Source organism: Alligator mississippiensis, chromosome 15 (assembly GCF_030867095.1).
Source record: "Alligator mississippiensis isolate rAllMis1 chromosome 15, rAllMis1, whole genome shotgun sequence".
Classification (NCBI taxonomy): Eukaryota; Metazoa; Chordata; order Crocodylia; family Alligatoridae; genus Alligator; species Alligator mississippiensis.
The window spans coordinates 11,683,391-11,703,688 of record NC_081838.1 but is presented as its reverse complement, the minus strand read 5'-3'; the positions used below and the strand labels follow the sequence as shown (position 1 = coordinate 11,703,688).

At 54.2% G+C, this 20,298-nt stretch overlaps 1 protein-coding gene and 1 long non-coding RNA gene across 2 annotated transcripts; both read right to left on the bottom strand.

Moving 5' to 3' along the window:
• Positions 1 to 256: 256 nt before the first annotated feature.
• LOC102572622 (proteasome subunit beta type-7) lies at positions 257 to 4,605 on the bottom strand. Its single transcript, XM_006264705.4, has 8 exons — positions 4,160 to 4,605; positions 3,719 to 3,812; positions 3,477 to 3,574; positions 3,071 to 3,211; positions 2,241 to 2,356; positions 1,677 to 1,735; positions 1,319 to 1,470; positions 257 to 964 (listed from the first exon to the last, which is right to left on the bottom strand). The coding sequence occupies exons 1-8, from the start codon at positions 4,219 to 4,221 to the stop codon at positions 853 to 855; spliced, it is 834 nt and encodes a 277-aa protein (XP_006264767.1). The 5' UTR covers positions 4,222 to 4,605; the 3' UTR covers positions 257 to 852.
• A 9,316-nt stretch (positions 4,606 to 13,921) lies between these two features.
• LOC109285068 (uncharacterized) lies at positions 13,922 to 15,551 on the bottom strand. Its single transcript, XR_002092738.2, has 2 exons — positions 15,477 to 15,551; positions 13,922 to 14,690 (listed from the first exon to the last, which is right to left on the bottom strand). It is a non-coding gene; the product is annotated as an uncharacterized LOC109285068 (long non-coding RNA).
• Between the last annotated feature and the right edge of the window lie 4,747 nt (positions 15,552 to 20,298).

The window sequence follows — 20,298 nt, the reverse complement described above, 5'->3', positions numbered from 1 at the left end:
ATTTTAAGGCTTTCAAATAAAAGTGTAAAAGAAAACGTGAAACTAGAAAGCAGGACATCAGTAGTTTAAACATATTTATGGTTGCATCTTTCTTGGTCCAAATGGTGCTTACTTATGCCTTAAGCCTTGGAGCGAGGACCTGTCTAACTTTTTTTTATCGGCAACAATAGACTTGCACATACCTACTATGGTATGGGGTAAGTAATAAAATAAATGAATATGGGCTCGTTGAACAAATAACTACATTAAGATGGAGTTCAGATTGACAGTCTTTATTAGTAGTAAAGAAAGCAATTACAAGAATTTCATAATAATCACACAACCAAATCTCAAATAATCAAAGAAATTCCAAGTAAGGTTAAACTTAAAAGGTTAAAACTGAACACCCTAAAATGATAACCTGTTTTTTACCTTGTGGCACCAAAACAGCTTGTTCCCTGTGGCAAGAGCTGTGATTCTAAGAACTGAGGGCCCAATTGTGTTTCCACTGAGAGGACTACAGTACAACTCTGGTTGCACAGAAATCCTTGCCTCTTACATGTTTCTTGGACCGTCATGGCTAAACCATCACTCCAACATGCCCACAAGCTCTTTAAGGAAATGTAACACCTGGAGTCAAAATCATTTAGACTTATTTTATTAAATCAACTTGGACTCTGATTTATCAGCATTTGAAATTCTAAATTTTAGGGCTGCAAGCTGGCTGGAGTGTGTTTAACTCCCAACCCCAACTTCTGCCTAGCAAAGATTTTAAGCAGGGAACATCTGTGGACTCTGTTTGGCTTCCAAATGGCTACAACCTCTCTGTGCTGTGGGAGAGGGGCAGCTGCCCACATGAAAGCCCAGCACCTCTCACTCCACATCCATGCTCTGCACATGTTCCTCCAGCACCTCCAGGGACCGTAGCTCCACCTTCTCACTCAGCACTGCCGTGGTGCCTGCCCTGTAGCGGTACCGGCCCAGCCTACAGGAGAGCGGCATCAGCGCTGGCACCCTGAGAGCTCCCATGGCGCACAACTCCCACCCTTGAGCCTCCAACCCCTCCCCTGGGTCCCAGCACCTCTGTTCTGGACTCCTGGGTCATCACCTCGTCCCCCCTCCAATGCAAACCCATGATCCAGAAGCCTGGGTTCTTCCACTGTCTCGCCTTGCAACCTGGACTACCCATCCTGGACACCTAGGTCCCATCCCATTTCTCACTCCAAGACATCCCCATGACCAGATGCCTGGGCCCATTCTCCATCTCACTCTCCAAGACAGCCCCCAGTTCCAAACCCATCTCAGTGCCTGGGAGGACAGAGAGGTACGGGGGTCTCACCTCTTGCCGGGGGCAGCAGGGGTGCGGTAGCCACGCAGGAGGCGGGCACCATCCTGGGTGATGACACACAGGTCCACGCTGCTGCCTGAGCCCAGGTCCCCCAGGATGCCAGCCTGGATGGCATCAGCCACCAGCTCCTGTGCCTCCAGCAGCTGCAGGGGGAAGGGACAGACAGGTTAGCTCTGCCTAGCCAGACACTGTGGTACCAGCCCCAGCCCTCCTGGACTTTGGGCTCTTCCCCATAGCCTGCCCGTCCCTGCCTGGCACAACCCAGCCGGGCTCCCCCAAGGCCTCTGTGTGTCAGGCATGGTGCTCTTGGACTCCTGGGCCCTTGCCTTTTGCTCTGCCCTAGACTCACCTCCATCTTAGGCTTGAACCGGTCCTCCAGCACTGAGATAGCTGCCCCTGCCCCGGAGCCTGGGGTGGGGGAGAAGGAGGGGTGAGACCTGTCCCATGGACCCTGCTCCCCCCCACTCACAGCACCCAGCCCAACACCAGCCTTGACTGCAACCAGCACCCAATGCTGCTGGGGAGGGGAAAATCCCCCTGACACCTACAGCAACAGGAGTGGGAAATTCTTTCCCAAGCCCATGTGGTCACCAGCCAAGCCCTGAAGCCTGGCAATAAACCCAGATGCTCCACTCTACCCTGCAACCTGGGGACAGCAAGGGGCTGTGGATCAGGAGTGAGGGACACCGTCAAGGCTGGAGAGGAGGGCAGGGGGCTGTGAGTCATCATCCACAAGCCCCTTCCCTGCGGGCTGCCCTCATGCCAGCTGGCTCGTGCAGCCTATATCTGTGGCTGACATGGCTTCTCCTCAGCTGGAGTGTCTTGCATGGACTCCCCAAGGACCCTCCACCAACCCTACTCTCCTCAGCACCCCCGAAACCCTCGGTTGGAGCCCAGCCCCTCCCCAGCTCACCCATGGAGTTGTAGGGCAGGCGGCTGGAGGATCCGTGGGGGTGGACGCTGTAGAGATGAGCCCCTGTGGAGTCCAGACCGGCTACAATCAGGGATGCCCCAATGTGGCCCTGGTACCTGCAGGTCAGGGGGGAGAAGAGAGGGTGACATCAAGGTCCTGTGACCTCACCCCCACTTCAGTGACATCACACCCCAACCTGTGAGGTCACAGGAGCAGGCTTGGCCATTCCCCTCTCCACAACTTCAGATGCCCCACTCCCTCCCCCAACCTGCAATGTCACCCCAGCAATGGCCTGCCTTTCACCACAACATTTCCCTGATGTCATACATTGTCCTGCGACACCAAACCCATGCTGTCTCCCCATCTGTGATGTCACACCCCAAAGCCCCACTTCATATTGTGACACCAAACCCCAGCTGTTCCTCTCTAAGCAACATCATGCCACAAGCTTGCACCTGGCTCAGGGAGGTCATGCCATGATGCCACACCCCAGCTGCAATGCCAAGAGCCTAGGACTGAGGTCATGCCTAACCCCTGCCAAGGCTCCACCTCTAGGCTGTGATATCACACCCTCCTGGCCTGTCCGCTGCTGTGCTGTCATGCCCCCCAGGCCCTGTTGCTGCCAGCCTGAAGCTCCATCTCCAAACTAAAGTGTCACAGGGCCCTGACACACACAGTGATGTCACACAGCAACATCTCAGTAGTGATGTCATGTCCCCAAAACCCCAGAAATTCCACCTCCATGCTATGATGTCACACCCTAACAAAGTGTAATCACACAGTGATGGCATCATAATGATGATGTCATGTGGGAGGCCCCTCCCACTCACCGAAAGAGCATCTGCCTGAGGAAGCGGTTGGCGGTGACCACGCGGGGCGGGCGGCCCGTGGCCAGGGAATGCAGCTCCAGTTTGGAGGACAGTAGCTGGGTTGTCGCCTCTGCATCAGCTGCCACCCCTGCCCCACAGCAGCTGCCGGAGGGAGGGAGGGAGATGCTTGGTCAGGAGCTGCAGTGAGGAGCACCAGGGCAGGGGGCTGCGGGTCGGGAGTGATGGGTATGGGGGTAGGCAACTGTGGGTCAGGAATGAGGAGCTGGGGGAAAGTGCAGACTGCAGGTCTGGAGTGACGGGCACCAGCAGGGGTGGGGATGGGCAGGGGGCTGCCAGCTGCGAGTGAGGGGCACCGGCAAGCCTGGGGGTCACCATGACAGGGAAGGGGAAGGGGGAAATCACTCACTAGATGTTGGGTGCCAGGTAGTGGATCTTGAGACAATTCTTTTCAGCCACAACCATGTCATCAGTGGCCCGGGTGTCAGCCCCCAGCACCACCCCATCCTGGGGAGGGGCAGGGGTCAGCGCTGAGATCATGCACGGACTCTCTGCCCCCCACACCAGCCCAGACCCCAATGCCTCCATTCCCCCTCCCAGCCCCTGCTCTGCACCCGCTCCCACCCCCTGATGGGCCCCATCCTGGCTCACCGCGCAGACCAGCCCAGCGATGGTCGTCCCCGTCTTCCTGGCCTTGGGGGCCTGGAAACCCTGTGAGACCAAACCCTGCTCCAGCGCCGTGTTCCTGGGGGGAGACGGGGGTTGGCATGGGGCCCGATCCGGGCCCAGTCTGGGGGGGGGGACCAGCTGGAAGCAAGCGGGGTTTGTCCCCAGCAGGACTTTGGTCCCATGCAGCGCTGTCCCCCCTGCCCCGCCGGCACCCTCCTGGGGTGGCACCCGAGCTGAGCCCCACAGCCCTGCCAGGGCACCCGCATGGGGCTGGGGCAAGGCGCAGGGGCTGGTTGCCGGAGGGTGGTGCGGGGCGGGAGTCAGGAGCGCTATCCGCGCGGTTCCTGGGGGTGCGGGGCAGGGAGCAGGGAGCAGGGGCATCGCCCCGTGGGGGGACCCAAGGGTGGGGGTCCCCCTTCTCACCGCAGGCAGTTGAGGAAGCTGAAGCCGCCCTGGGGGGCGGGGGGCGAGGTCGCCACGTCCATGGTGCCGGGCCGGGCCGGGCCGGGGCGCGCGCTTGTGTGTGCGTGTGTGCACGGCGCTGCTTTCGCTTTCGCTCTCCGCCGCCGCCTCCCGCTTCCCCCGGGCCGGGCCGGGCGGGGCGGGCCGCGGTCCCGGCTGCAGGGTCTTGCTCCCGGCCGAGGCTGCCCCGCGCACGGGTCGCTCAGCCCCGTGGGGCGAGCTGTGGCTGCGATCCCCGCGGGGCAGCCCGTTTTCCCACGACTCGGGCCGCAGGTGCGGGGCTGGCGGGGCCGGCGAGAGCCCCTCTCTCCCGTGCAGCCCCTTGCGAAACGCGCTCGCACTGCTGCAGCCTCCGGAGCCCGCCGGCCCCCAGGCCGGGCCCTGCCCGTGTCCCCTGGCCCTGCAGGCTCTAGGCACCCCCAGCAGCGCCCCGAGGCGCTGAGCAGGGCAGACAGGCCCCTGGCCCAGGGCCTGCAGCGGAGATGTGCGCGGCACTGACGCCAAGCCTAACCTGAGGTCAGCAGCCTCCGCCCTGCAGAGTACCAGGTCTGGAGGGGCAAAGGAGAAGCCCAGCAAGGGGCTACAGGCTGCACACGCATGAGGACATCCCCTCAAGCTGTGACCCCCACTAGGGGCTCATCCAAAATCCACTGAGGCCAATGGGAGGCCTCCCTGCAGCTCGCACAGGCTTTGGGTCAGGCCCAGGAAGATGAACACAAAAACCCAGGAGAACAGGGACACGAGCGCCTAGGGGCTCCTGCTTGGCCCCTTGTACAACCACCTGCACTTGATGGGGGGGGGGGAATCAAACACAGGTTAAAGCCACAAGGCAGATGGGGATGAGCTGTGTGCACAAGTCCTCTCATCAGCTTGTGGACCACGCTATTCCTATCACTTCACACAGACTCCTGCCCTGTCCCTGGTCCTGGTCCTGTGCCTGCACTTCCACTATTCATGCAGGTCCCTGACCCCAGCATCATCTGTAGTTTTTTGAGTCCAGCTTGCTGCCCTGGCCTGTCTGTATTATCTGGCTTGATACCTGTGCCATTGCTAGTGGCCATGCAGGTTTCATTCCCACCTAATACTCAGGTTGTCTTTTGGTTCACACTTTCCAGGGGCTTTTGGGACCAGAAGGGTGTTACTTTGTGTTTCACTGCATCAGGGTGATATGGACAAGTTCTTTCTTCCTTGGCATTTTGACAGCCTCCCCATGCAGGCTGTGTTCAGGCAGGTGGGAGCCTGCTTATACAGCTGGGGGAGGTTGAGTCTGGGAGGCCAGTGTAAATGGTGAACCTTTTTGCCTTTCAAGGTGTTATTATGGTGCCAACCCTGCTCTGTCCCTTGCTGGTTCACACAATGTCTGTAGCAGGGGCAGCTTCTAGCTCCAGGAACAGTCCATTTACCAGCTGGGGGGTTGTGAGCAGCCATCATGTGTGCCCATGTTAATTCCTGGCACTTTCAGGCATGGACTTTTCAGAGGAAAACTCTCCAAAGAGAACAATGAATGAAAGCACTGGAATGGTGATGGGTGCATAGTGCAAACTGTAATGGGACTAAAATAGCTCAACTGTCAAATATGAGCTGGTTTGCAAGTGAGCCACCATGGTCATTTGACAGGTTGTTAGAGGTACAGTTGTGTGTGTGTGTGTGTGTATTTATTTATAAATACATCTTTTCCAGAAAAAAAAGGTGGCCCCCAGCACTTTCAGGAAAGCCATGGAAAGTGCAGTCAATCTTTCTGCATAGAAGAGGTGAGTTTTTCTTTCTGTTGCCTTGGTGCTGGCAGCAGCAGCAGCCGCTCAGCCTCTTCCTGCGCAGGAGCCACAGGCGGCAGGAGGCTGGGCGCCGCAGCTGTGACGTGGCAGGAGGCGGATGCAGCCGGAAGGCTCTGGGGCAGCTGGGGCAGCAGCAGTGGAGGGACTATTCACTTCCCTTCAGCCACTGCAGGGGGGACATGGTTGTCAGAGCTTGCAACTGGTTTACACAGGGATTTTTTAAAAAAACAGTTCAAACTCAGCAAGCTGCCTCTGCTCCCCTCCTGACACCCCGCTTCCCTGCCCCAAGCACCCGAGTGCAGACACCTGGTGTTTCCCTGAATTGCACCAAGAGGAGGCAGGTACTGCATTTCACAGGGTTTCTCCTCTTCCTTCCTCTCTTCTCCCTACACCTGTCTCATATTCCAGGCCTTCCCCTCCTGACAATTGCATGCCAGGATGTGCATCCATTTTCTCTGTAAAGCTCCTCCTCCTCTTCCCCTCCTTCCCCACCTGCATGAGGCTGCTCTGGCCCCAGGGCACCTCCTGGCAGATCCCAGGTGGCCTGAGGGCACCAGCTTCATTGCTGCTAACACTGCTCCACTTCCTCCTCCTGGTATGTTATAACCACAAGGGCCTGGATTGCCCTTGACCACCAGAGCTGAGGCCTCTAAGGCCGTGTGAATAGGACAGGAGTGAACAAAATACGGTCCATGAGCTAGATTCAACCCTTGCAGGGACTTTGTCTGGCTTGCAGTGAGTCCCTTGATTCCACCTGGCCCAGGTACCATCTAGCCCGTGGTGCATCCTGCCGTCCATAGGCCCACAGCAGGGCTGGGGAGGCTCCATGACCAAACTCCATGTCTTGGCAGCCCCAGCTATGGCAGTTCCTTCTAGCTGCCACCACTGCAGGCCCTGGCTCTGGCCTCACAAAGAGCAGCCAGGACCCGTGCAGGCAGGGCCCAAGCCCCAGGCTGGAGTGCATGGGGGTCAGGGTCCCTGCAGTGCTTGCTCCGGACCTGCTTGCCCTGGCTATGATAAGCGGAGAGGCAGTTGTGGCAGATTAACCCTGATGTTGCTCTCTGCTGCAGATTCAGCTTTTTCCATAAGTTGTTCCCAGGGTAAATGGAAGGAAGACAAGGGGATAGGAAGGACCCAGGGATGGTGATAGGGACTTTAGGGCAGCATTACCCAGCAGAGTAAGAGAGGAAGGGAGGCCCTGTGTGTGTGCACAGGGTAGGTGCTTCAGGGGCTTTCATAGGTCCTTTTAGGGCCCGTAATAATTGTGTCATCTGACTCCCAAAGAAACATAAAGCCCAGTATCCTGGTGAATACTCTGGGGCCAATTTGTAAGTAATGGCCCATCTTGATTTTGCTAGTCTGTGGGACTGCTTGCAACATGGAAAAAAATGGCACTTTAAACTTGGGTGTGCTCCCATGCTGAGCCCAGCGCATGCCCAAAAAGAGGCCTCATGTTAGTTGGACCCAGCTTTCCCAATATCTATATAGACTGGGCGCTTTAGTGGACTTTTTTGGTGCTTTTATCTTAAAGCTGATTGATTCAGCTTTAAATAAAAGTGGAACAAGCCCCTTTGAGGTGCCTGATCTATACAGATGCTGTGAAGCCTGGTCAAACTAACATGCTTTTGCTTCTGGGATTTTTTTTCCCCACATCTCAGTGCCTGGGAGTCCCTGCCAGTGTAGAAGATGAAACCACCACTGGGGACAGAAGTGGGAGCACTGGGCCTTGCTGTATGAGCTACTTTGCTTCTCTCCTCATACCTGTGTTTTCTTCCCAGTGTGTGAATTGCCCACTGATTGAGGGCCCATCTACCTTGCACCCTGCAGTACAGTGCAGATACAGAGGTAGTACTAAGTAGGCTAGCTCAGATAGCTGAAGCCCCCTAGAAAAGGACGCATAGATTTCTATGGGAGAGTGAATTAATCCCACTTCTCCAAGTTGTGCCATGCAGCTGTACCCTGAGGCAATGTCTGCTCCATGTTCTAATGCCAGCACTGCAGAGCACAGCCCTGCCTTCCTGCTTACACGTGCCAAACCTGGAAAGACGGCAGAGAACTGTGCCACCTTCAAACAACATCTCCCCAACCCAGCCACTTGAAGCTTCTTGTTGCTTCTGGTTGTAATCTTTGGACAGGTGTTCCAGGCAGTTAGGAGGAAAACTGACTCCTTGAACTCTGCCCAGGGTGCAGCTGGGCAATTTGCAACTGTGTACTGAGGTAGTGACTTTTTAATGGGACTGCACACCAGATCTAAAGTCCCACACAAAAACTATACTGAAAATTATTGATGAAGTGAAATAAAAAATGCAACAGTTTGGACACTCATAGGCTTGAAGACCAGAAAGGGCCATTGGAGCATTGATATTAATGGTTCTCAACATTTTTAGACCCCAGGTCACCTCCGTGGCTTCTCTGAATTTAGCAGTACCCTCTGTGGATGCAGGTAGAGGGAGCCCTTCCTTCTCCCGACGCAAGGGAGATGTGACCCCCCCCCTGCCTTTGCTTCGATGCAGGAAGTCCAGGGGCCCTTCAGTTGACAATCATCATTCGGGGCACTCCAGTTTTTGCAGGACTCAGCTGGGACACTTAAAAAAGCCCTGCTTTTCCAGGAGTGCAGAGCTCTGCTTATGGAAGATCTAGGCCCCCATCTGCTGGTAGGGTTGGTCCTCCTAATTCGTTAATAAGGAGCAGCCACCCTTGCCCCATGTGCACGTGTGGTCTCTTTTTCTGTTCAGCTGATACCAGCCCTCATTTTCAGCTGTGTTTCTGAAATTAATAACACGTAGACTCCTGCCTGATTTAATTTTATTAGAGAACCCTAATGCAGATACGAGTGCATACTCATGCTGCAGCCCCTGGCATGCCACAGCACCACTGAAAGGGCCTTGTAGCACCCTTGTGTGCCACAGCATCCAGGCTGGGAACCACTAGGCTAGAGAACAACCCTAGATAAATAACCAATAAGAAATAGTACCAGAGAAGTGGTGAATTCTCCCTCGCTTCATGCCTTAGAATCAAGGCTTAGCCTTTTTTGAAAGACCAGGTTTAGTCAACAGGGTTGTGCGAAACGGCAGCGTCCCGTCTCAACCAGTGTTTCGACGGAACAGTGTTTCGTTTCAAATTTTGTTTCAGTTCGAAACAGCTGTTCTGTTCTGTTGAAATAGGGTCAAAAAGGCGAAACTGTTTCAATGTTTCGCCCATAGGATATAATGGGGAAGGACAAAACTGCCTATAACTTTGTCATTTCTGGCTTGATTTGGAATGGTAGCCCCTTCCGAGGGCATCAAGCCCACCAAGTATCAAGGAGAAAGGTGCAGGGGGGTTGGGGAAACTGCACCCCAAGGTTTTGAAAGCAAGACTTGTGTCATGTGTATGTGTTAGACCACAGCGGGATCAAAACTGCAGGCATGCTAGCCCCTGCTGTGGCCACAAAGCCTGCCACGTTTCAAGGAGATAGGTGCAGGGGTTTAGGGGAAACTGTACCTCAAGCTGCGGACAAGCAAAATTTGTAACATGGGTGACACTGTGCGTGTTAAGGCGCAGCAGGGTGACAGCTGCAGGCATGCTAGCCCCTGCTGAGGCCACGATGCCTGCCAGCTGTCAAAGAGATAGGTGCAAGGGCTTCTGGGCTGCTAACAGGCAAAACTTGTGTAATGGGTGCTTGTGCAACTGTGTCTGTCTTGGGGCATGGGGGGGAACTACTGCAGGTCTGGCTGCTAGGCCCTGCTACGGCCACGAAGCCTGCCAGCTGTTAAGGAGATCGGTGCAGGGGGGTTCTGGGGCCCTGCACCTCTAGCTGCTGACAGGCAAAACTCGTGACATGGGTAATTGTGGGACTGACAGTCTGTCTTGGGGCAGAAGCAGTTCCTGGCTCTGTATTGATTCTTTCCTCTTCTTAGTCTCTGGTTTTGTAGGTGTTAATCCTTGCTCATTTACTTTTTATGCTAGCTAGCTACTGTGTTACCCAATCAATCATGATTCACTCAGGGACCTGCTCAATACACAGTAGCTAGCAAGGATAACAGACAGACAGTCAGTCTGCACCTAACTCGTGGCCAGCTGGCAGGCTTTGTGGCTTCCGCAGGGGCTAGCATGCTTGCAGTTTTGACCCCGCTGTGGCTTAACACATACATGACGCAAATTTTGCTTTCAAAATCTTGAGGTGCAGTTTCCTCGAACCCCCTGTACCCATCTCCTTGAAACTTGGCAGACGTGATGCCCTCGGAAGGGGCTACCATTCCCACGTTTCATCCAAATCAAGCCAGAAATGACAGTTATAGGCAGTTTTGTCCTTCCCCATTATAGCCTTGGATGAAACGTCAAAACAGCCTCAAAATGTTTCAACTTGCCTGCTTTTGTTTCGAGGCTGTTTTGACGACATCTGTTTCGTTTCGATTTTGCTGTTTCGACCTCGAAATGGGTTGAAACAGTGTCAAAACAAAAGTGGCAGCGAAATTTTGCACAACCCTATTAGTCAATGTACTTAATAAGCCTGTCCTAGGCAGCCTACAAGGCTGGCAGGCACCTTTCTTAGCTCATGACACACAAGGGAGTGATGAGACTGGCATCACATCAAGTCCCACTTCAATGCCCAGCCCAAATGAGCAGGTACTTATTTCTAGCTTAGGCAGCTGTGGGTGGCATCTGGTGTAAGTCCACAGCAAGGCTTGAACTCACTTCCAGATAGCGGTGAAGACACCTTAGCTACTCTGCTATTGTATCTTACCCAGTGCCAGTGCAATAGGGTATGATGCTAACTCCTATGATACACCTAGATCAGTGGGTAACAGCACAACTGTTGCCTGGAATCTGTTTGCACCTATGCAGCTGCATTGCTGCTCCACCTCCCTCTGAGCCTGTTCAGGATGCTTCACTCTGGATGCACTGGCTGTGAGTGGAATCAATCTGCCTGTGGACGTGCATAATAATGCCAGCCAACTCCTGAAAATGTAGTTGCAAAGAAAGCCCGACTAGCAACTGCTTGAGACCAAGGGAGGAGGGACTTAACCTGAGGGCCTAGTGACTAAGGCTCTTACCCAGGGGGCACATCTACACGTGCAATTAATGCAACTGCATTTATTATGCAGTAAATTCAGGTGCATTAAATTTGCCCAGAACAGTTGGAGTATTTGGCACTTCACTGGGGATGACCTTGCTCCTGTCTTAGGCTCCTAGCACATGTTACATATATTATGCAACTGACTGGTTAGCTCCACAATAAATTTAGACCTGCCACACAAGCAAAGTAAGACCAGCTGCATGTGCAAAGTAATTACCACATGATAAAAATGACTAGCCAGTTATAAAGAGAGGAAACCAGCTACAAAGTTGGTGCTTGAAAATGTGTAACAACCCTACAGCTGGTGTCTATGCAGCTTTAATCTGAATGTGTAGCAGGGCCCTTAGGTATCTCCACCCAGCTGGTCACCTAGTCAAGGCATCTCCAGACACTGGTTTGTCTTTGCTTTCCTGTGTCCTGGCTGATCTGCCATGCACTAGGAAGTGTCTTCCAACAGGATGCTTAGCGTTCCACATTCTTGGTTTTTATTTACAAAAAAAAAATAAAAATCCGGGGTTATTTCAGGGTTTATCTTTGAAACAAAAACTTGGATGAAATTGGGATAAAAGGAAGAAAAGAGAAAAAAATCGGTTTTAATCAGGGAAAAATCAGCGGTGAGGGAGGGAGGGAGTACGGCTGGGAATAGGGAAGGGGAAGGGGGAGGGGTGCGGCACAGCCTATCGGATGCTCCCGGGGCTGCAGCAGGGAACAAAGCGGGGGGAGCTGTCAGTGGGTGCAAGGCAGGGGGACGTGGCTCTGGTTGCTGCAAGCTGGGGGGCTGTGCCAGGCTCTTCCCAGGGGGCACGTGCCCCTGGATCTGCGCACAGAAGGAGAGCAGGCTCCCACCTGCCCCAACTACCGGGAAGAGGCCAGTGCCACCGCCGGCACCTCCCGTCCCACCCAGGGTCAGAGCTGGGAGCACTGTGCTCCCAGGCAGCGCCTCCAGCCCTGTGGGCCCATGCAGAGTGCCTGTGTGCAATGCCTGCTGCAGGGAATAGGGCTGGGCTCTCCCGCAGCTTCCAGCACCTGTGCAGGGCCAAAGCCAGAGCCACCGGGGTGCAGCTCAGACTCACCCACCCTGGGATCAATTCCTGCGACCCCTCCCGCCCTGCGCCCCCAACCATCCTCCCCCAGACCCCATGTGGCTACCGCCACCCCCTCACCACCGCTCCGCATGCAGCTACCACCACCGCCCCCCGGCATCTGGCAGGAAACCTGTGGCTCAGGTAATGGGCACAGCAGCACTTTTAGCTTACCGGCACCACCTGTTTTTCAGTTCAAATCCCTGCTAACTGGCACGAGCGGGGAATGGGCCATTCCCCAGTCATGCCGGTTTCATAGTTTCATAGCACCTAGGGTCAGGAGGGACCTGAACAAATCATGTAGCCTGACCCCGTGCCACAGGCAGGAATGAATGCTGGGTTCACAAGACCCCAGACAGGTGATCGTCCAACCTCCTCTTGAATTTGCCCAAGGTAGGGGCAACGACCACCTCCCTGGGAAGTTGGTTCCAGATTTTGGCCACCCTACCTGTAAAATATTGCCTTCTGATCTCTAACCTAAACCTATTCTCCATCAGCTTATGACCATTGTTCCTCGTCACCCCAGGTGGTGCTGGGGAGAAAAGGGTGCTGCCTATTTGCTGTTGATCTCCCCTGATGAGCTTGTCAGCAGCCACCAGGTCCCCCCTCAGCCTCCTCTTGCTGAGGCTGAACAGGTTCAGGTCCCTCAACCTCTCCTCGTAGGGCCTGTGCTGCTGCCCTCTCACCAAGCGGGTGGCCCTCCTCTGAACCCTCTCCAGGCTGGCCACATCCCTCTTGAAGTGTGGCGCTCAGTACTGGACACAGTACTCCAACTGCGGCCTGACCAAAGTCGCAGCGAGGGAGAGTATCACTTCTCTGGACCGGCTTGAGATGCACCTTTGGATGCATGACAAGGTATGGCTGGCCTTGCTGGCTGCAGTCTGGCATTGGCGGCTCATGTTCATCTTGGAGTCAATAATGACTCCAAGATCCCTTTCCGCCTCTGTGTTTTCGAGAGGGGAACTCCCCAGCCTGTATGTATGCTGTGGATTCCTTCTCCCAAGGTGCAGCACCCTGCATTTGTCTACGTTGAACCCCATCCTATTCTCGTCTGCCCACTTTTGTAGTCTGTCTAAATCTAGTTGCAGCCTCTCTCTCCCTTCAAGTGTGTCCACCTCGCCCCACATCTTAGTGTCATCAGCAAACTTGGACAGTGTGCTTTCCACCCCCTCGTCCAAGTTGCTGATGAAGATGTTAAACAGTGCGGGCCTAAGGGTACCCCACTGCTCACATCTCAGGATCATAACAGGGATTTGAATAGAAAAACAGCTGTAAATCAGTAAAAACCAAATGACTTAAAAAAAAAATCAGGGAATTTATCAGTGAAAAAAAAAAATCAGTAAAACCTGAGAATGCAGAACACTAAGGATGCTCGATGACCTGGTTGAGCAGGTACAGTGATCTACTATAAATCCCTGGAGGTCTCACCGGGCAGTTCTGAATCCTCCTGACCCCGGCTTCTCGGGGCAGTCTGCCTTTGATGTGGAGTTGTCGTTTCAATGAGGGCTGTGAAGATGTCATGGGTATGTTTCTATATTTTGTTTTTTCTTATATGTATTTCACCGAGGCTGAGAATTGCCTTTTCAGTGCTCTGATGGACTGCAAAATCACTTTCAGCTGCTGTTTTAGCAACTGCTGGAAAACATCCTAAGGGAGTTTTTAGAATTAATAGGAACTGATTTATGTGTTTCTGTCACACGTTGTTCTACAAACACGCACACAAATTGGATTACACCAGAACCCAGACACACTTAAATAGCTTTCCCAGCATTTGGAAACAGCAATGTAATAACAATCACTACGGACCTTTATGTTTGAAATAAATGAATACTTTATTATATTGTAAGAATGTAACATGGACATGCATATGGATATGGACACAAACACACTTAAAAGGGTTTAAAAAGCATTTCAGATTTGGCTGGAGATTGTTTCAACTTAAAATGCTGCTGTAAAAAAATTTGTAGCACACACACTATACAAGTAGAGCTTTAAATCTGCTAAGAAAAATGTTTACAAGCTAGTGTAAATCCTTCTATCTGGTACTGGGTTCCTTGGGGGGGGCAGGGTCTGACCTACAATATTAACACAAGCATGTGGTAATTCACCGTTTTGCTTTCAGCAAGAAACATTTCTTAAGCTTCTTTTCCAAAGCATTAACAATATCTCTGCCACCCTCTCCCCCTAGCTTTCGGCTGCAAAAAGAAATGGGGAAGGATGAAAAAAAGATCCAGAAATGGTTGGAATTGCTGCAGCCTTGTCTCACTTTGTAACACCACCTCTGAACCCACAAGCACAGGCCAGCATCATCAATTACAATTTCAGGCTATTTGCCATCAGCATTTTTAGATTTATCTCAGTATTGCCGACTGCCTGAGTTGGCAACACTGTCTCTGGACAATAAATCAGTCTCTGGGAAAGTCCAAGTTGAATCCTTGAATCATTTTCACTTTCTGAATGTAGCCCCCTGGCTGTGCTTCAGTTGTTGCTTTCCCTTCGAGGAAGGACAGGCCAGGCTGGACCGGCTACGTTGTGTTGCAGCTTGAGCTGCACGCAGACCTGGTTGAGGCCATCCTCTAACCAATAAAAGGGATCACAATGTCTGATCAGGGGATGGAAAACTGGACAGTTGGCTCCTGGCCATATTTGGATTTAATCTGCCCACCTTCCCCCATGTCCTCAGAGGCAGCTGCAGGCTGCTTCCTTTGGACGGTCTAGCTGGTGACAAACACCCGGCATTTGGGGCTTTCCAGGGCAGGAGTTACCATTCAGGGAGGGCCGCTGCTTTGCCCGCTGTGGAAATGATCCCTATGCAGGGGGGCAGAAGCCCCTTCCCCCAGGGCACATCTGCAATCGCAGGGCACTTCGCGAACCCTTTCACAGCCGCGCCAGCCCGGGAGTGGGGTTGAACCCTGGGTGTTCCCAGTCCTGTACATGAACACACATGCGCACGTGCACACACACACGCATAGACAAATGCGGAAATGTGCACACACGTGCGCACAGACATGCACACACAGATGGATGTGGAAACGTGTACACAGATGTGCATACACAGATGGATGCAGAAACGTGCGCACACGCAGACATGCACACAGACAGATGCGGAAACATGCGCGTACACACAGGCATGCACATGCACACGCACACGGATGGATGCGGAAACGTGTGCACACACATGCGCACAGACGTGCACACACAGATGGAGGCGGAAATGTGCACACACACACGACTATGCACAGGCACACAAAAGCACTTGCACACACATGAGCACACGTGGACACGCGCATGCAGACACACGCACGGGCAGCTGCAGGAACACGCACGCACACGCGTGCCCAAGCGCACAGATGTGCACGTACCTGCACACGTGCCTGCCAGGTCCGGGGGAAGACACGCGCGCACGCCCCGCCCGCTCCTGACTGCTGCGCTGCGGGGGCGGGGCGGACCCAGACCATAGAGTCGCGGTCCTCCGAGGCCACCAGAGCGGACCCAGACGCTGCCCTTCCCCCCTTCGGAGCGGGCGGTGCTCCCGTGACGTCACAAGGGGTGGGTGTGTCGCCCTGTCTGCGAGCAGCACTCGGCTGTGCAGTGCGAGTCGGGGCTGCGGCACCGGCTGTGTTGCACAACACGTGTGCGAGGGAGAGGGTTGCTCATTCTGCACCAGGGACAGCGCTCCCCCTCTCCTCCCTGCTGCGCGGGGGGCAGTGCCCGCAGTACTCTGTGCCCAAGACTCCCTCAGGCCACACACAGCTCTTCACACCAGAAAAACAATTAAGCCATCAGAAATATTCAGGATGATGGTTTTCACGTTTAATTTGACGATGCAAATATTGGGTCAAATACATCCAAATACGGTCCTGCTTTGCTCTAAGTTCTGCTGAATTCTCCAGTGGATCTCGGTAAGTCCTGGGGCGTGGAGGGACATGCTCCCTAATGGCCACTGAAGAAGAGCCAATTGGTACAGTGGAAAATGATGATGTATTAGAGCAGGATCTTTGGGAACCTGGTACTGTGGCAGAAATGCCACCGTGGGTGCCCCTCTGCAGAGATCTGTCTCAGCCAGCCTGGGAGGCTGGTGTTGAATCCCTCAGGGCAGGGATCTCCCACCTTGTCTGCATGACAAAAGCCTGGCGCCTGGGAAGCGAGGCTCTGGTCACCTGGGCAGGGGGGAAGACCTGGCCCTTAGCGGGCCCAGGTAGCCAGGGATGCTTTGTAGATTGGTCGGTTTGTGGCCAGTATTGGCAGCTTCGATTGGACCGGGCTGCTGAGGTCAGAGAGGTTATTTAAGGGCTCAGGCCAAGAAGAAGGCAGCCATTAGCCATGCGGTCATCCAGGTGAATCTGAACCTGGCTCTCTCCTCATCACCGCATGCTCCAAGAGTGCCCTGCCTCCAGAGGAAACTCCAACCACCTCTGGACGATGCGAGTGAGTAAGATACTCGAGATCCGATTAGATATTTAGCTTCAGTAACTCAGATGCGTGTTTAAACGGCTACCTCAGCCACCCTGGTTTGCTCTATGGGATTCCTTTGATATTCCTCTAATATTTCTATGATACTGCTCTACCTTTTACCCTGTTTCCGCCCTACCCCTGTAATCAATAAAGTTCTGCCTTGTGACCGGTGTGGGAGACTTATTGAGGGGTGGGTCTAAATTATGCCAAGGAGGCCCCTTAGGTCTGTGGACTAAGGGAGGCTTCCTAATAAGCCCCTGACTTGGGGAAGTGCCCCAAGTGCCTGTATTGGGTCTAGCACCCATTGGACGATCAGGCCTGTGTTCTCCAAGGTGCGCAGAGCCAGAATTGAGTCCAGAGCCTTGGATGGTGGCAGCAGGAACCCCAGGCTAGCGGGTGTGCTCCAGGGAAGGGGTCGGCCGGACGGGAGGCACCCCAAGGGAGGCACTCGGAGCCTGGAAGGTGGGCAGGCGCAGGGAGGTGGGCGGCTCAACGCAGGAGCGCCCCCTACTGGCCCGCCACAGGTACCATGTTAGACAATCACCGTACACAAGACCTGTCACGTGTACAGCATTAACTGAGCGTGATTACTCTTTAGCTAGTTTCATAGCGCACAGCTAATCCCAAGCAGTTTCATAGATTTCATAGACATTAGGGCTGGAAGGGACCTTGGAAGATCATCGAGTCCAGCCGCCCGCCTGGAGGGCAGGAAGTCAGCTGGGGTCACAGGATCCCAGCAACATAAGCATCCAATTTACTCTTGAAGGTTGTTCAATGTAGGTGCTCAGGAGGCAGGCTGTTCCAGACTTTGGGGGCTCGGACAGTAAAGAAATTCTTCCTTATGTCCAGCCTGAAATGGTCGTGCAGTAGTTTATAACCGTTCGACCTTGTCATCCCTTGGGGCGCTCTGGTGAGCAAACGTTCCCCCAGATACTGGTGGTCACCCCGATAAACTTATAGGTGGCCATCAGGTCACTCCTGAGCCTTGTGTTGATGTGTTTGCAAACACAGCAGTTCCTCTGTGTGCTGAGAGCTGAGTTGCGTTACGTCATGCCAATTCCAACTCTTCAAGGTTGTGTTTAAATGTTATTTTCTAGTTCTGATGAGCCGGGAGATAGCTGATCCGCTGGGATGTCTTGCATATGAAACCTCAGGTTTTCCTCATGTTCCTGCAAGTTTCTCAGTAGCATTTATTCTTAAGAAAGGAGAATAAGTTTTATGAAATATGTTGTATGCTCCTGCAGAAGAGAGTCGGGTGTACTTGTTTCCTGGAGCTTCTTGCTGCTGCCTTTCTTTTCTGAGCTGCCTGTCAATGACTTACCCACCAGTCTTGGATGGGACGAACTGATACAAGCTCAGCCTGGTAGGGCTCCTCGGTTGCTGAACTTGGGGTGTGTGTCTGGTCAGGGTTATCCAGGCCCTGACCAAGTTTGTTTTAGTTGCATCAGATACCCTGGAGCCTGCTGTTCAGGACCACCAGCTTCCATCACAGTGGGACACGCTCTCAGCACAGGATTGGTGATCTGGAGTTGGATCATCCCCTTTAAGCCTCTGCCTGCCCTTCCACGTCCAGCCTACAATCAGTTTCTCATTGCCCTCACTCCCATCAGTTAACATTGGCTTCTAGTCCACCACGCTGAGCATATCCCTCTGTCTCTGTGCGCCTCTGCTCTTGAGTCCTGGGGATTCAGGGTGCTGCCCTTGCCCCACTTTTCATAGCCTCCTTCCCCACTTCAGCCACTTCCTGGTCCACCAGGTCAAGGACCCCCCTCTGGGCATCAACTCAATTACTAACACATAATCTCCCTACCACAGGTCAGCTTCATCTGTGGGCTGTTCTTCCTTCACTCCAAACATAAACCCCCCAAAGAGCAAATAAGGCTTGGCACTTATCTGTCTTGCTGTAGTGCTGCTGGTCTCCCTTATGGCTAGGGACAGACACTCAAAAAGCCAGAGCCTGAATTGATTCAATATTTGCAGGTTCGTCTAACATGCCTAGATTGAACCAATTTGCAAGTGAATAGACATTTCTTCTTGACTCAGGAAATGCAGGCACGTGCCTGCAGTGGCTCAGGCCGGGGGGTGCTACAGTGCAGCCTCGGCTGCTGGGAAGCTGTGCTGGTGGGGCACGGTCAGCCCTGGCAGAAGCCTCAAGTGAACAGGCCAGGGAAGGGGGTTAATTCCCCCCCTCCCTCTCTCACTGGCACGCACCTGAGTCGGGGTCCTCCTGACACTCCCCTCTTGCAGCTCCAGCGGCCCGAGAGGGGGTATGTCCAGATGCTGGCCAGCATGGCCCCCTGAGACAAAGGGGGCAGGAAGGAGGTTTATTCCCTCCTTTGTCCCAACTACCCCCCGGGCGTCTGCAGCTGGGGTCTGCTAGCCCCGTCAGCTGCCTTTGCTGATTGCTCCCTGCATGGGGCAAGTGATGGAATAAGCTCTTTCCCTGCCCCCTTCACCAGATACTAGGGGGAAGGGGGAAATGACCCCCCTTCCTGCCCCCTCACCTAAGGGGGTAATGCCAGCTGGCTTCTGGCCACACCCTTGCCCATGCTGCTGGAGCAGTGAAGGGGCAAGGACCTTGATGGGAACAGGACCCACTGCCATGCCCCTGTCAGAGCTGTTGCAGACTATGCAGGGTGAGAGGCAGTGGTGCTAGTGGGGCCATGCCCTCACCCCTGCCACTGCAGCAGCCAGGGGGGAGAGCCAGGTGGACCCCAGCTTGGGTCTGGTGGGACAGGGAGGGGGAGCGAGTTGGGTGGCCTTGCAAGGTGAGGCTCTCGAGGTCCCGGGACTGTTTTCACCCCTCCTCCTGGTAGGCCCACCCAGGAGCAGCTGCCGGTGCAAAGGAGGGAGGCTGGTTATGAGAACGTAGCAGTGCTTCTCCACCAGCAGTGCAGGTGGACTCAGTTGAGGGCAGTGTGGTTGGGGCACTTTCAAAGAATGCCCTGGTGAGGCAGGGGGGCAAGAGTCCTGCCCTGCCCCCTTTTGGTGCGCCCTGCCCTCTTTCCCCTGCTGGGTCCACTCGGGGAGAAGGGGGACGCGCGCGTGTGACCATCAAAGCCTTCCGATCCCTGGGGCCCACCTGTCCCAGCACCTTGGCGTGTGACCGCCTGCTCTTGACCTAACTGGCAAAAATCCGTCTGCTCTTGGATACGCGGCAAGCGGGTGGATCTGTGTACGGCCGCACTGTCCCTGTGTAATGCTTCCTGAACTGGCATTGTGTTTAAGGTCACTCTCGCTGAATCGGTGTTTTTGGAACGTCTCTTCTATGAAGCTGTGTGATTTGGAGTCGTTTTGGCCTCGCCGGACGGCGCAGAGTGTCCAGGCTAAAGCCTGGGTTTCTCCAGGCATGAGTGCGATCCCGCTAGGTTTGAACTGGAGCCTTTTGCAGTGACTTTGGCCTCGTGCAGAAGAACGTGCTCCGGCGAATTCTATGAAAAAGACCAGCTGTGAGACCGTGGTCGAAGTTAAACGTGCCGGGCCTATCGTCACGTGTTCCGGTTGCCCAGAGCTTTTCGGCAGCCCTGAGCAGCACCCCTCTATGAGTGCTTTGACGAAGCGACGTACGCTCCACCAAGGCCAGGTAGGTTGGTGCGATAAGCCGTGTGCGGAGGACTTAGCAAAGGAGGGGACTGGTGGGGGCCAAGAGGCCTTTGGGCCCCGGGTTTTGAGCTGTGGCGCCTAGCATGAGGCCGAGCTGCGGCAGATGGAAGCCTGGCTTCTACCAGC

Excerpts from the sequence above, each read along its gene's own strand:
- LOC102572622 (XM_006264705.4), bottom strand. The coding sequence starts at position 4,221 with ATGGACGTGGCGACCTCGCCCCCCGCCCCCCAGGGCGGCTTCAGCTTC. Across the intron at positions 3,212-3,476 it reads TACCTGGCACCCAACATCTA|CTGCTGTGGGGCAGGGGTGG; the intron begins GTGAGTGATTTC and ends TCCCTCCGGCAG. Across the intron at positions 1,471-1,676 it reads GGTTCAAGCCTAAGATGGAG|CTGCTGGAGGCACAGGAGCT; the intron begins GTGAGTCTAGGG and ends TTCCCCCTGCAG.